The sequence below is a fragment of the Puntigrus tetrazona genome, chromosome 16 (assembly GCF_018831695.1).
Source record: "Puntigrus tetrazona isolate hp1 chromosome 16, ASM1883169v1, whole genome shotgun sequence".
In the NCBI taxonomy this organism is placed as follows: Eukaryota; Metazoa; Chordata; class Actinopteri; order Cypriniformes; family Cyprinidae; genus Puntigrus; species Puntigrus tetrazona.
The window spans coordinates 12,500,596-12,517,193 of record NC_056714.1 but is presented as its reverse complement, the minus strand read 5'-3'; the positions used below and the strand labels follow the sequence as shown (position 1 = coordinate 12,517,193).

Below are 16,598 nucleotides of genomic sequence, written 5' to 3'. Positions count from 1 at the left end.
TACCACTATTAGCTGTAGCTTAGCATAGATCATTAAATCTGATTAGACCATTAGCATCATGCTCAAAAATGACAAAAGAGTTTCAATATTTATATCAGCACAAAAATCTAGTTTGGCTAGGATACACTGCAGCTTGCCTACTAACTACATATAGATGCGAAATAGCTCCACTGATCTTATAAGCTCTCAAACAATGATTGCATCACTATCAGGATTATGGTATTTGTTTTAGTCATTGCCTGCAGGCTGCAACAGTCATGTTTCTCAGATTTTGTCAGAAGCTGTGATCTTAGAAAGAGTCTATGTCAGATCTAGACTGTTTCATGTTCAAATCCCATTCCTCAGTCTTTCCTGCCTCAATTGTCCTACCAATCACATTACCTCAATAATCTATATATAGATTGTGTGTATGGAATATATATTATATGAAAGGTTGCTTCTACAGAATGTCCAGACAGATATTGACACAGAAACAAGCCATAACCATCCATCACTTAAAAAAGGACAACTCCACAGATTTACAGGAAGAATATTCAAAGGCAAATAACATGACAAAACAGAACCCCTAATCACTATGGATTAATACTATAGGGATCAGATCGCCCTTTCTTTACAAACAACATTTGTCTCCTAGGAGGCAGGATGCGTGATATCTTACAGGATGTGAAGACGGGAGTAAATGGAGGTTAAAGATTGTGTCAAAAACAGAAGTTGGTCACATACCATGGAATAGCAAAGGAAGCTCCTCTGGTAGAACAAGAGGGGAGAATTTATACTTGCTTCTCTCCAGCATACTGACCTCCTCACTGCAAAAACACAAAATCAAAGCTTTTTATGGAAATACTTAGTTCTTAGCTACTAATACAGCAATAATCTAAAGGACATTGCAGTAAATCATCTTCTTAATTCTCAAGAATAGATCTTACATTTTCATGTTATGAGCTGGGTAGATTCATTGCAAATTGTAATCCATTACTGAATCCAGTTTACATGACAAATATTTGAATCGGTATGGTAATCCATTACATTTAACATTTTAGGTATAATTACAGTTTTAGGTATACTTTTTGATTACCTTTGACCTAACAATTTACAACATTTGAATTGTACTATCATTGATTTTGTACCATATTTACAAATATATTTCATTCAGTGTTATCAACAACATGAAGAGCATTAAATACTATATTATGTCAAGGTTTCCCAGAGGGAATTTCTAAAGGAAATACAATTTAAAATAATCAATCAATCATGTCCACAAGTGTGTGTGTGTGTATATATATATATATATATATATATATGCTATTAGTCAGAAAATAAACAATATATATATATATATATATATATATATATATATATATATATATATATATATATATATATATATATATATATATATATATATGTGTGTGTGTACACACACACACACACACACACACACACACACACACACACATACGCATTGTTTATTGACCCCAATGGCAACTCAAAAACAAAACAATGATTAAATAATAATAATAATATTAATCATTGGAGTACATTTATACCATGGCATGTTGGTATATCATGGTACAAGCTGATTAATTGATTAATTAAGCAAAAATCTTATAAAAATTATAAAATATACCAACCAATAACATAAAATAAAACAATATCACCACACCTTAATGAGATTTCCAAATATATCTTAAACTACGTCCATGTTGCTGAAATCATTATGCAGACATGATATCCCGAGATACTATAAAGAAAGTTTCCATTAAAATACTGAGACACGGTTTCTAGTGTATGGGCAGATCAGTGCTCCTTGAAGAGATGCACACATGCTGCAGGACGTTTGTGCTGCGTGCAGACAGCTCAGACAGCTGAGCATGAGAAGGCTTGAGAGCTGAGAGGTGAGGGCTGGGTGTGTTATTAACTGTTAGAGTGGAGCTAAAACAGAACTAGTCGCTCTTAATGGCTCCTACGCATTCCTGTTGTGGTTTAACACCCTGCCCAACTCACAGACACACACACACACTCACCCTGCCTGCCGTCTCCTCCACGTTTGATAAGGGTCAAAGAGATTTTCGCACAGCAGCAGGCCATGTTGTACCACCGACTGTAAAGTGCTCTGATCATCTGGCTGCTTCTTCAGCTGCGGCACACATACACAAACACACGTGACGAACTCTCGCAATCAGTTTTGGGCTTGTTTAACAAACAAACATTCCTTTGAATAAAGCAGAGGTCTTCCACCCAAAGCTTTCTGATTCGACCTGTTCTGTTAGTTGCAGCAACGCCACAAGCACGTGCGTAGCAATATATGTTCGGAATAAACAAACAGAGTAAAACTCATCATTTATATAACAGTGGCTTCCTGATATTGGTAGAATAATGAAGAGGTGACAAGGATAAATAAAGATGATGAAAGGGAACTGGATTATGAAATGACGCAACCTTGCATTTCCCAAACAACATGGCTCAACGTTTCAGTCACCTGAGTCAAACAGAAGTTTAGGAGCTTGATTGTCTCAAACACAAACCCCGGGGTCTTCTCAGAGTCTATATTCTCCATATTCCTGCAAGGAGAGATTCGTATCAGAAGTGGTATTATTGCACACACAGGGAAGATCCACATCAGCAACGCAATTTAGCATAAACTGCTGCCTTGCATTATCCCCGCCGTTTGGAGATAAAAGCTTGTCAACGGGGGTTTGAGTCACTGGGGCATTACTGCTAAGAGAACGATGGCTTTCACTCTGTGCTCAGTGGGCACTGACCTGCAGATGATGATGAAAAACTTGATGAGGAGCAGTGGGTGTGGAGCAGTGCTGCTCTGATCCTGCCCTGACATGTGGAGGGCACTGTGCCACAGCTGAGTGCTGAGGAACACCAACACCTCCTTGGGGAGGAGGGGGACATCGGCGCTCCATTCTTCCAGCCTGCAAACAAAAAGGAGCTTGTTTTGCTTGCTTTTCGTTTTCATTTTTGGGTCTGTGTACTTTTGCGTACACCCCCCCCCCCTCACCAAAGTCCCTTTGCTTTAAATGACCTTCGTTTGATTTCGTTTTGGTCCTCGTCCTGTAGAACCTGCCCAGGATACAGTTATTTGCAAAGAAATGAGATAACTAATAAGTATTTCATAGATGTTTTAGGCATACAATTTTATTAGATCATAAGATTATCGAAGTTAAATGTTTTCATAAAACAATAGCACGAGAAGGTGCTAAAGTCTGCATAGAAACACTACAAAATGTAATTTAGTATGTACATAGATTAAAAAAAAACAAGCTTTATAGAATTTTTTATTTTTTTTTTAATGAAATAGGTATTTTGAATAATGAAAATTAGTTTGTTCCTGCTTATTCTATTCATCGGTGTTTGAACCACTGAAGAAGAATCTGCATTTTCCGTATTTCATTTCTGGGTAAAAAAACAAAACTTTAATGGATGCAAAAGTACACATGCTTGCTTTCCTTTTTTGTTTTCGGTTTAAACGTTGCTTATTGGTTTTGCTTGTTTTTTGTTTTTATTCGCTTAAATATTTGCTTGTTCTATGTTTAGCTTTTTTCCTTTTTGTTTTGTTTTAGTCTATGCTTGCTTTATTCTTTTTGGGGTTGTTTTACTCATTTTTGCTTGTTTTTTTTTGGTTCAAGTGTTGCTTATTTGTTTCGTTTTTGTTTTGGTTAAATGTTTGCGTGTTCTGTTTATGTATATTTTTATCTTTTTTGCTTGTTTTGTTTTAGTTTTTGAATTGTTTGTTGTTTTGCTTTCGTTTAGCTTTTTGTTTGGGTTTGAATCATATTCTTTTGATAAAGCTCTGATAAACAGACATTAAAAAAGTCAATGCACTATTTTCAGTCACTGAACGCAGGACGCCTTGGACGCCTTTTCCAGACAGCCTCAAGTTATTTTTATGTAACTGAACCACAACATCGTGCTGGAATATCGGGCTTCATGTCCATCGTGAGGTACATTTTTTAGATCTGGTGCGTTCTGCATTAGCCACTACATCAAGACTTGAGATCTCAAGATCACTATATTGCAAGGACCACTGTATCAGGTTTGCAGAACGAGATTAAAGTACTCAAAATATGTATTTTTCAAACTCGCCAACCGTTAAATGAGCAATTAAACAAATATGTGCCATAAAATACCATCATAATCAGAGTTCCGTCTGGACCTGACCACCTACAGATCAACTCCCTGTGCCTGTGACATTTTGATAGGTCAGCTTTTAACCCGTTGTGACTCACCGTCGAGGCTCCGTCGACTGCACATCAATGACCTTCTCAAAAGACGCCACGAATGCCTCCAACCATTGCTGCAGGTAAACGACATCTTTCTGAAAGGCAGAGAGAGATAAAAGGAAAAAGTAAGAGGCTTTAAAACATTTTTGGTCGGGACAACCCCAAGGTAAGAGAGGTCTAGTTAACAAACAAACTCGCACTTAAAGATAATCCGAACTGCTGATCTCTGTGTTTGTCTATATTCCTTTTGAATCTAAATTGAAAAGTTCTAGATTCGTGCCAGTCCAACACGTTATTTGGCCCTTGAGAAACACATCTTATCGAGATTCAATGAACCAGAAGCCAACTTCCTTAACACCAGTTAATCGGCTAGCCCGCTTAACGGTGTCTCAGGCAATATAAAAACTATTCAACTTGGAATTTATGTACGTTTGCACATGCATAGAGAGCCTTTACGTTACGAGCATGACTGGGCGCTATCTCCAAAATCAGAGCATGCACACACTTGTGTTAACACAACAGGAAACTACAGGGTATGCAAACTTGTGCAGTGTAAAGCAGTGACAATGGTTCGGCCTATGAGACAAAATCAAGTAGCACTTACACAGTCGATAATATCTTGCATTAAACTGTGTGTTGTAAATATGAAAGGTTCAAATAAGCACCCTTAGGCGCCCCAGTAACAATGTGTTGTACACCTAATGTTTTAACAGTCTAATCATAACCGCTTCATCATAATGTTTGCCATATTAATAGTTATCAGTATCTCTATTATTTCATTTGATAAACAGATCTTAAAATCGCCACCACTGCAATCTAATCTATCTTAAATTCATTTTATCGCTCTTCAAATCATATTGTTTTTAGAAGTCCCTTTTTTCCGAGCTGTGAAGCATGAAATTCTGTCATCCTTTCTCTGTTTGAGAGAATAAGCAGGAGCACAGAAAGCTGGACGACTTTGAAGAAGCACACCTGGATCGGTCACGCTGCAAACCTGCTATTTGAACCCACGAATCCATAATAACTGACGGCCTCATTTAAGTAATTTAATAAGATAACGTTTTCATAGAAGAAAGAAAAGTGAAACCGATTACGTCTAAACCTTGAATGCAATGTAAGCAGAACGCGGCGGAATCTTTTTTTTTTTCGTTCATCAACATCAATGAATAAAAAAGGAACAACTGATAGAATTCTTCTTAGATGGAGAGATCACGGTAACATTTATTGTAAAGTTCTGTCAAGAATGAGTCACGAGTGTACCAACACGAACAAATCCTCCCATGTGACTGTCACTGGAAAGAGGCTGGTGGAAAACATTTCAAAGAGAGCTGAGCTATGCTTAGCTTAAATGATGCGGCTTTATCCGCCTACTACACATAGGGGAAGTTGGTCTGTCAGCAGCTTCATAAAACGCTCTGATATGCACACACTCTGATACCAAAACAATGTGCACTACAGCAGAAAAAATCCGCAAAATAACGCTAGACCTGCTCGAGGTGAAAAGAAAGCGACTTTACCAATTGTTGTTCATTTAGGGGCCAGTCCATGTCTCATGGCAGGTGATGTGCGGTGGAGGGGCTCTTGTTACCCCAGTCTCTGCTGAGCCCCCATCAAGCTGCTTCTATAAAGTCCAGAATGTGTCAGCCTGTAAGCCCCAGAATCATTCGGAATCCATCATGATGTCTCCGCTGGTTTACTTCTCTGCTCTTTTCTGCTCTCTTGCTGTCTGTACGTCTGTCAACCAACCAGGAAATGGCAAGTCGCTTTAACTGAGCCATATTTCCTGTCTTCTCTGAGCTGGGCTCATCGTCACCATGTTCTCTTCCTCCTTTGCCGCTGCTACAGTTTTATTGGTAGAGTATGGTTCATCTCGCTATAAACTTTAAGCTGCATCTGATGCAACATTTCACAACATTTGTCTTTATACAATTTTCATGTCGTTTTAAGTTATGACTTTCTTACACTGGAAAAATACAAGAAAAATATATATAATTTCAAACATTGAAAACGACAAAAAACACTATAAAGTTCGATAATAATTATGTACACAACGCGTGCGCGGGTCAAAGACGTTAAAATGTCTGCATAAAAAAGAAATTCACAAAAGTGATTTTATGCCCATAGAAAGCTCATTAAAGGTAAGTAAAGTCTCTAATTTTGAGGTTTTAAATAAGGTTTTTAAGAATAAATTGCTCAAAAAAAATGTATCAAAGATTTGGTTGAAATAATTTTACTTTTTTATTCAGTGTAACACAATATTCATGTAAAGATCAAAACAACATGATTATTCTGCTTTGTACATATTAAAAACATATATAAACAAAGTAGTATGCATATAAAATTTTATTGTGCTTTAAATTAATAAAAAATCTTGCTGACAGATGGGCAAAAAAACTATTCCAATTCCATTAATTTAAACAGACCACTTTTTGATTTGTGGGGGAAAAACAAAAACAATTTAAAGCAGTACACGTATTGGTTTTATGGTTAAACCCTTTATTGTCTTTGACCCGTATACAAACGTGTCATAATTGAAGACTTTCCTAATCTTCCTGTCCAGAGAGCTCTTAACCTCTCCGACTGAATCAGAGAGGTGACATTTGTTAAATATTTTAGTTCAATTTGAGAACAGGATCACTCAGAATCTTCGGTGAATCATTCAGATCAGTTCTGTTAAATGGATCAGTTGAATCATTACAAGAAAATGATTTGTCATCTGTCATCATTTACTGGCACTAAAACAAATCCCTTATCTACAAAGGGTTCGAAGTCATGATGTTTTTCTATGATGACGATATTAAATTTGGGTTATACTCGCATATAGACACGCACATACACAGAGCACATCAATTATGTTAAAAGACAGCTTAAACTGCTTGCTTGAAGCAATGAGATTTGAACGTACACGTCAAGCAAGTATGATTTATCAATGTTAATATGTGAATAGAAGCCGAAATTAAATCTGTATATCATAGAACCGCTCAATTTATACGGGCTTCATTAGGAATCCTTTATGAACTTTCTAAAGCCTTACATTTTTAACACGCATTCAACGGATGGACTCGATTCTACCCTATCGTCTAACAGGTTCGGTTTGGTTTTTGATATCGGGGTGAACCATCCCTTGAAACTTCGACCTGTTTCTCACACGAGTTAAATGACCCATTATGTCACTCTGAAGATGGACAAACCCAGTTCTCATTCACTTTCAATAAACCGAAGAAACAACTGCTTTGTGAACCATCGTGCCACCTAATGCTGACTGACAAAAATGCGATGATGCTGTAATTGGACTGAATTCTTTCTAAAGATCTTGACAGAGTTGAAAGCCCAGTTGTGCAACAGAAAATCCTCTCGTTTTGGTACACAGACCGTGGTTGAGGGCGCTGTTAAAGCACGCTTTTATCCCACGAAAACATTTGGTGTGGCTCTTAAATAATAGCTGGAGGGAGGCCTGAAGCCTGAGCCGCGATCACGGTACGAATCAGCAGTCAGATGGAAGCGGCATGCCCTGACTCGACCACGTGCATGAAAAAACACTTGGGGAATGAACCCTAAATTTAAACTCTTAAAGCAATGACACGGAACTGAAGTTGAGCTGGTATTGAGTCAATTTGCAGATTGATCACTTGATCCAAACTAAGTGCTGAGCTTTACAGGGGGAAATGCCAGCAGTGTGTCTCTGTGGGCCCAGTGTTGCCTACTGTTTATATCATCACCCTTAATGAGTTTTCCATTTTAAGCTCTGGCACAGCTGAATCCGGTAAATTAGATTTCGAACTTGACACAGATTTCATTTATCGAGACTACCAGATTGACGAGACGGCTACGGCAATCACGTTCTATTATGGATGCCTTTCTAAAGAAACAAAAGCATGCATGTTACATGTGGTGATAACAATACGATTGTGCTTTGTGCGTCCTACACAGAGGGTGGGCAGTCTTGTAACCTTTGTTACACCACTAGACGATCAGGGTTGCTACATTTCAACAGAATTATAATTTGCACTTCCTCAAACAAACAGTCAAAAATAACAGCAACGGCCAACGCGCTAAATTTCTTTAATTGATAATGGGAAATGAAAAAGAGTTTGGCAGATCAAAGAACTGAAACAGATATTGTGAAACCGTCGTTAGTTTTTCTTTTCACGTTCAGATGTGACAGAGTACACGTGGGCGACCGTAAATACTTTCTGATTCTTATGAATAAAGTATAAAGCAAGGCTCGAAACTTGTGCGGACGTTAAACGTGGGAAATAAATACATATTAGAAAATTCAGAAAAACGTTACATTTTTAACGTAGTTTTAAAGTAATAAGCTATATGGCCTATATTTACATTATATTCACAAATATATTTTTATACTGATGAAATAGTTAAACTGGGTAAATATTTAAAAAGTATTAAAAAATCTGAATCAGAATAAATCAGTCAATATATGGACATTAAAATTAGGAAATACTCGATATTGCCAAAAATCTTCAAACACAACAATCACGATATTATCATGAGACAATATATATATATATATATATATATATATATATATATATATATATATATATATATATATATATATATATATATCACACACACCTATGTTTGATACAGTCAAGAATTAAAATGAACTAATTCTCGTGACAGATTCATTTCATTCCTCCAATTTGTACCCTACTCATGGAAACTAATTGCTATTCATTTCCCTTTTCAGTTAAAATGATAACAGTCTCGTGGTGGTAAAGTAGTTAAATTCAGGTCAGTTCTTGAATGCTATTTGACTCCAGTGGTGTTCTGTGAAGACGGCAAATCACAGACGAGCCATTCTGTTTGAGATTCCTGGCGGCTCTGAGAGCTCGCAGCTGCTCAGCGGACACAAAGAGAGTTTTTCTCTGGGTTTCTATTAATTATTCTCAATGCCAGTAAACACAGGCCTCAGGATACATGTGAACATCCTCAAATATTTTCTTCAGGAGGCAACACACTTTCAAAATGCTTTAGATGCCAGGTGATTTAAGACAAATAAACTTTATACACACCTAGCCAAATTAAAAAGGCCCACCCAAACAGACCGCATCCCCACCAAACGGCTACTAGCTTCACCCACTACACAAGCAAACAGAATAATGTCCTTGAAGCATCAATGCAAAAGAAGGAAATGGTAACTTCCTCGTCATCAGGCCACAGACTGACTGGGGGATCAAAATTATAATAGAATAAATAGTAGCTTTGTGACATACCATTGAACAAAGTAGTATAGTATGGCTGAATTACTGTTCCTGATTAGCCTTCTTCCAGATGATTGAAGCTGCTAAATGAGTCAAAGAGGGCTAAATATAGTTCAACAGTCCCACGGGTAAGTCTCGGAAAGTACTGGAGCTCCTTGACAGCAGCGCCCTGGACTTATCCCTCCACCTGGGGTTTTTTTTTTACCGTTTTTCTCAAAAAACCTGTGTGTATTTCCCTGCAGCATTGAAAACGTACTGAACTGTACTGTACCGGTCTTTAGAAGGTCTTCCAATCATTTCATAGAAATGCAATATCTTTTGTGAAAAACAAAACAAAAATACAAAGCTAAATGTTCAACTAAATGCTCCATTGTCCGTATTAAAAATGTCTTACGCTAAATACAAATAATTTAATACACATGAATACAGTACTATACTTCACACCAATAGCAGAAAACAAAAGCAATCGTAATTGTAACATCCCGTTAAACACAAAGGAATTTCAGTTAGGTAAGAGAAAACCAAAATCATATTACCTTCTAAATGCTAGGACGGTATGCTACCGTATATGTTCGAGCTGCCAAATAAAACAAAAAAATGATATGGCTTATTATTATTAAATATTATATGCTGTTTTCCATCAAAAAGGAACTTAAATGATTTAATGTTTGCAAACGAAGAAATTGAGACGGCTATAAATATCAGTATTGTACAGAGGTAATGTTGCAATGATTAAGTAGTGATATATTCATTTTAATACATAAGTGTTTCTTATTCTTTTCTGTTGTTGGAATTTTATTAAAATATTGTTATTATTAAAATATTATTTAATTTGGCCAAAGATTCATATAAATTATTTTTTATTATTATTAGTAGAAATTATTTTTCTTAAATATGTGATTTTGTTACATTACAATCATATATTAGAATAGTGTATTTCTTATTTTATGTATTATTAGTAAGATTTTATTTAAATTTGGCCAAAAGTTTGCGATGTAATTATTATTATTAATAAATATGATACTTATTATTTATTAGCATTTTATATTTTATATTATTTTTATTATTTTTTTTTATACACCCATATTGATATACACATCAAATAATTCTGACCAAATTGTGCAGCCCCACAAAATAAGCACAAAAAAACTAACATCTTTTAATCACATTTTAAATATCAGCAACAATTTTCATTACCAACTGGTGCAGCCCTACGTAATGCATTTTGAGATTACCTTTCGCTCAAAAACAGCCTATTAACCCAAATAAAAGAGTGTCTAGGTAGGCAACTTACTAGGCATTGGAACAGAACTATGAATGTCAACTCTCCTGCTTGATATTTTGATCTGAAGACAATTCTAAACAAACAAGTAGATAAAATCTAGATTACCAAAAACAGAACGAGTTTTATGTGGTCTCCAGAACAACATGCAGCTGTGAAACACAGAACATCTTGCAACATAAAAACAAAGCCATTGTACAAAAACAATAGCATGGGCACAAAATAGCGTGCAAAAGCGTGAAGTCAAAGCTTAGATCACAGCCTTCTGGTTTATCCAGACAGCGTGTTTGTGTTTCAAGCAGGTGATGAAGTCAGCAGTTGCGTCAATGACTCAAACAAAATATGTGACAATCATAAAATGCATTACGAAATTAGGAAGTAGACAACTTTTTTTTTTTTTTATCTTTTTGATTAATCCGCTGTTCAAAGTACATGTTGTAGCTCTTTGGGGTTGACAGCGAAGATTCATTCTCCGTCGTATACTCAGATAATTTGTAATGGGTTCTTGTTTCTGCTGATAAAACATTACTATTATTATTGGTATTGGTAACTGCCATGTATACGCTCTACTTATGAAGACGTCACGTTCTTAAAAACTGGGCAGTAACTGACCTTAGGTCTCAGCAAACTGATAAGCATGCAGTATGACTTTGTAAACACCCAAAGGTTTAGTGAACTGTTTGCAAGCTTAAATAAAGTGAAGACAAAAATCCATTTAAAAGGTAACGAGGTAATGAATAATTTATCATGTAAATAAATATTGTAGATACGTGATGTAGCATTTATCAAAGATGTCAAACATCAGAGATTCCTATAAAGGAAAACACAGGCAAGCCAATAAATCAGCTAAACTCTACACAGTTTAGACATCGAACTTTTAGAACACATTTCATTAGGCTGCCTGGATAACACAATAATGCGGCGCCAAATGGGCGGAGCTTGATTTAGTACAGCTCCGCCCCTGTGGACGTAATGGGTGGGGCTCCATTTAGATTTTAGTATGTTTAGAGATTGCGTCATTGATTAGGGTTAGGGTGTCACCACCTGCTCTACATCAAGCACATTCTCTTCAAAAAGTGGATTTTGACAGTAGCCGGGTTCAAGCACCATTTCCATCAGACAAATCAAACTGAAAAAATCGTCACTTCCTGATAAGCTCGATCTATACATCAGTAAGAAAAGTAGAATCCACTGAATATAATAATTTTCCTATTTAATAAAGTATGCGCACCTTAGAACGAGGTGGACAAAACAAATGATTGCGATTATCGATTTCGGTGGTGGATGCCTGCTGTTTAGGAACGGCATCGTATAACCGTTCTGGAAGGCACTTTTACAGAAATATTTTGACGGCAGGCTTTACTCTGCAATTTCCGAATGACCATAACATTTCAGATGCTGTGCAACAAGATCCTGGTTAGTCAGAATTTGCCGTGCCATAGCGCAAATGACTTTTTTATGCACATGGAAGAATTTAGTGTCAAAATGCATTTCCATCTTCAATTATTCACATTAACCCTTTTTCACACAAGTCCAAAACCACCTCAAATGAGCGCTCATTAAAAAAAGCATTAATTCAAAATTCTGCATTTTCATCACTCGTTTATGATGCGATACTTCAAAACACACGTAAAACCAGGGTGATGGAAACATAGCTAGTGATGCCAAAGAACCTTCTGACCATTCTGTCTAGTGTGAAGAACATTTTAATAATGTAAAAGAAACTTTTTCCACTATAAATAACTTTTTTCGTGCAACGGTAAGGTTTAATGGACGTTAATCATTTTTAAAGGAACCGTAAGTGACAAAGAACTCTTGTATTTAAATATAAATGTTAATATTTAAATGAATAAAAGATTTGTTACGTCTAAATTACCCTACTTGCAGAGTTGTAAGGTGAAGATAAAACAAGAGCAAAAAATGCTTTTAAGATCCTCACATGCGGAACGTTGGTATTCACATTAGATTAAGGTTCAATAAGGCACCTATTTAGGCGAACATTTGTCTTAAGCGTGACGTAAATCTCCAAAACTTGACTTACAGGTACATGACAAAAGTACACAATGGCAGTTCAGAGAACTGAGGTGGGTGATGTCTTTTCACCGCTGCCAGGACTCTCAGCCTATTGTGACAATACACTAAAATCTATTCAGACATACAAGCAGGTTTGTCGTTTGTAAAAACATACACACCTGCGAGGAGCAACAAACCACCAAAAAAATAGCTGTAATATAATGTAATATGCATGATTACCATGCAGGCACCCAGTAGGTCTGTCACCTAATGTTGAAGACAATATCTTAAAATTGTGAAAGACACTATGCTGTTCTGTTAATGTTGTCAGCGTTTACTCCTCCTGATGTTTTTATTGTCCTTTTTCAGAGCATCACCATCAACTTTTCTCATCAGCTAAAAGCTCTAGAACCTCACTTTGTTTTTGAGGTGAATAAATGACTGTATTTTTGTCATCGCTGGGCGGACCGTTTCTTCCGATGCAGAAGGCTATTTCGAATACAGATCAAGTTTATTTGTAGACCGTGCTGCATGAAGGTCCTTCACAGACGCCGGCCCTCAAACTCAACACACAAACGTGTTATTTTCCAAAACATCTTCCCCAATTGGTCTTCAGTTGAATTAAGGTGGCGATGTCTACCATGTGCTTGTCAGCTCACAAACAGGTTGTTCAGGGAGGTTACAAATGGTTGCAACCATGACAGGAAGTGGTTTTTATCACATCAATGTCCTCTGAACAGCACACTCAAGAGGAAGCGGTCTGACAGAGGCAATGTTGCTATCGCAGCCAAAAAAAAAAAATAGCTGGCACATTATTACAAATACAGCAAAATCACCGGAATGACATAACCTTAAACTCTGCTGTTCTTCTGCCATTGTGCACAGCTGCTTCATGCGGGGAAGAAATATTCAGCCACATACAGCCTAATACGCTTGCTTAAAAGTGAACCCTTCTGTGCAAATGTTTACATTTTAAGAAATTAATGAAAAATATGTTTAACTTCATTCTACATGGAAATGGTCAACTTATGGGGGCAGCCATCTACATGATCAACCAAATACTGTTCACTCTGTCTTGGTAGCCTGCCCCTAAATATTTCCACAAAGAAAATATTAATCATATCCGACTACATCCACATCAGCAGTCCAAGTTGACTGCCATACTGAGCAGTGCCAGAAATAAAACATTACCGAATAGATCTTTAAACTGACAACGAAAAAGTAACAGCAAGTTTTGCTCTTGGATACAAGCGTTGTTAAATGGAACAGCAGCTGCTAGCTGAAACTTGAAATACTAATTGAAATTTAGTCTTTTATGTTCTGTATGCTTGTCCAAAAGTGCCACCTACTTTCAGACAGTGAATTTACATTGTCATTGAGCCCGTCTGCTGTTTCTGTTGCTGCCAGTCTTGTAAATGTCAACCGTTTAATAGAAAATAAGATCAATTTGGATAATAATATATCTTAGAAAATAATATATCTAAGAAAAAGTCCTACATGCGTCACCAAATTTTCACTGGAAGATCCAGTTATGAGATTCTGATTAAAAATTATGTTTGCAGAAGATTCCTAAAAATGACACGTTTTAAAAATAGGCTAAATGGGGTAAATTTATGCTTGAGCAAACATTTTACGTCTGCAACCAGACTCTAAAATAACATGGAACCGCAATAATAAACTAAACTAAACTAAAATAAAGCTTAAAGAAAGAAAAACATTATGTCAGTCCAAATTTACAAGCTTCCCGTGAGACCTCATTACATTGGGAGGACATAGGACTCGTTCTATGGTCAAATGACTCGCATAATAGGTGAGGAGAGCTTTAAATGGGTATAAAATAGAGCAAGCCCTCATGAGCCCAGAGAAAAACAAGCAAATGTTCAACCTTATCTAGTAAATCGCAGCAGACAGTAGTCAGCAGAGGCATTCAAATGGGTGTTTCAAACCAGATTCAAAACATTGAAAAGCATTGTGCTGTTAACCATGAAGGGAAACATCAAAAATCATATACGCCTTTAATCTTTGTTTCATAAAAACAAAAAATCACATCCATATCAGTGTAACTGAGGGAAAAAAAGGCAGACCCGTTTGCTTGCTTCAGCAAGTCAGAGGAACCAGTTCATCTGCTTTGCATGTCCGGTATGGATCCATGTTAGCTGTATGTGTGAAGTTATTATTAAAAGGGAATGAAATGACAAAGGATTTGGTTTTTAGATTAAAACATTAACGAGATCTAGAAAAACACTCCCAGCTATCCGGAGAACTTTGTGCCAAGACAAGCAAGACCAGACTGGAACACCATTGCATAATTTATAAAGCTTCTTTTTCATGCAATCTGCTAACTATACAATATATTTTTTAAAGAGTGTCAAATTAAAACGGTGATCTGCAAGTAGATATTGCTCTGTGGTGACCCCCGGTGCTTCTTGTATCCTGCACCTGCTGTTTTGGTTACCATGGTAGCCATTCATAAAGAACACTTGCTATGGTGAGCCGTTACAGCCGACTTCATCTGCTGACCGGTAAGGGTGGCCAACGTGATCGTTTCAGAAGAAACACATGGACGCCCAACTTCGACATATTGTTTTAATAAATGATAATCGCTCCCAAAACTGTCAAACTATTCAGTGCAGTGTGGTCTTTGTATGCACCACTCCGCCAGAGGGTGTTGTCAACATAACCATTCTTCATGGCACGTCTATATCTTATTCATAGCGAAGGGAAGCCTGACTCATTTCTGTGAATCAGGTTATTCCAGAATGTTTTTTTTCAACTGTCTAAATGATCCAGGGATTCTTTTGAGTCATGACACAATCACATGGCCCCTGTCATCCTTTAATGACATACATATTCTGAATGTTTCCATGGTAGGCTACATATATCGATTATTATCACGCCAGGACATTATACATTTACTTTACAGACATTTCACCCTAAAACAAAATCAAAATACTGGAAAACACCTGTGAAAAAGCAATACAAAAATAATTAAGATATGTTCTTTCATTCATTCTTTTCTGTTTTAATTACACATGCACTGTATTTTAATAGGCCCCACAGTTCGCTTTATCACAACCACGATTCAGCTCGTAAAAACAAAGTCATAAAAACTGCTGATAAAACTGTTAACTCTAAAACTGTAAACATACAATTCAGTAAATTGCTGACGAGAACCGCTCGGATCGATTCCTGCAATATCGACGAGCCGTCGTTCTCTAGTGAACAAAACGTTAGGAGCCGGTTCAACCGATTCACTAAAAAGATCCGAACAATTCGTTTGCGAATCAGACATATGCTAAGTCATGAGTAAATAGATATAAAGGAAATGCCGAAAATTCACATTTAAAATATAAACTATAAATAATTTAAGCTTGAATTAAGTCCCCCCGACTTTGATTTAACGTTTAAAAATGAAATATTAAAAAATACATAACGCATAAATGCTGTTATTTTTTTTATTTTTTATTTTTTAAAGGAATTTGCAAACCACGTTGTCTGTGAATTAGAGACTATCTGCATAATGCCAAGAAAAAGAGAAGTGATCAGGAAGAGGCATTACCTGACTCGCAGGTAAACACTGGAACTATACAGAACAACTGTAAACGTTAAAGTGACCCGTTGTGGCGAACCTTAGCGTTACGCTTAGAGAAAATATGATCAGTCCTTGCCATCACAATTGTCAGTCGCTTCATAACAACACGCCGATTAAATATTGAACGAGACTCAAATGTTTTCACTGTGTACGTGCACGCGCAACCTTCCCAAAAAAAATAACCACGGACGCACTTCCTGAAACTGTTTCTACACAAAGAGACAGGGAATTATGGCGAGTATCCTCGCCTTTTA

The 16,598-nt window shown here is 36.7% G+C and overlaps 1 protein-coding gene across 4 annotated transcripts in view; it reads right to left on the bottom strand.

The window, feature by feature from the left end:
- nbeal2 (neurobeachin-like 2) overlaps window positions 1–16,598 on the bottom strand; it is a 56,288-nt gene that overhangs the window by 39,165 nt on the left and 525 nt on the right. For all 4 annotated transcript variants that reach the window (XR_006252777.1, XR_006252776.1, XM_043260627.1 and 1 more), the window contains exons 2-6: window positions 4,239–4,327; window positions 2,763–2,924; window positions 2,480–2,561; window positions 2,025–2,137; window positions 724–806 (exon numbers count right to left, since the gene is read on the bottom strand). Coding sequence is in view for 2 of the 4 variants with exons in the window: in XM_043260627.1 (XP_043116562.1) it covers window positions 724–806; window positions 2,025–2,137; window positions 2,480–2,561; window positions 2,763–2,924; window positions 4,239–4,327 (529 nt within the window). In the remaining 2 variants the exon portion in view is untranslated. The remainder of the gene's footprint in view (window positions 1–723; window positions 807–2,024; window positions 2,138–2,479; window positions 2,562–2,762; window positions 2,925–4,238; window positions 4,328–16,598) is intronic.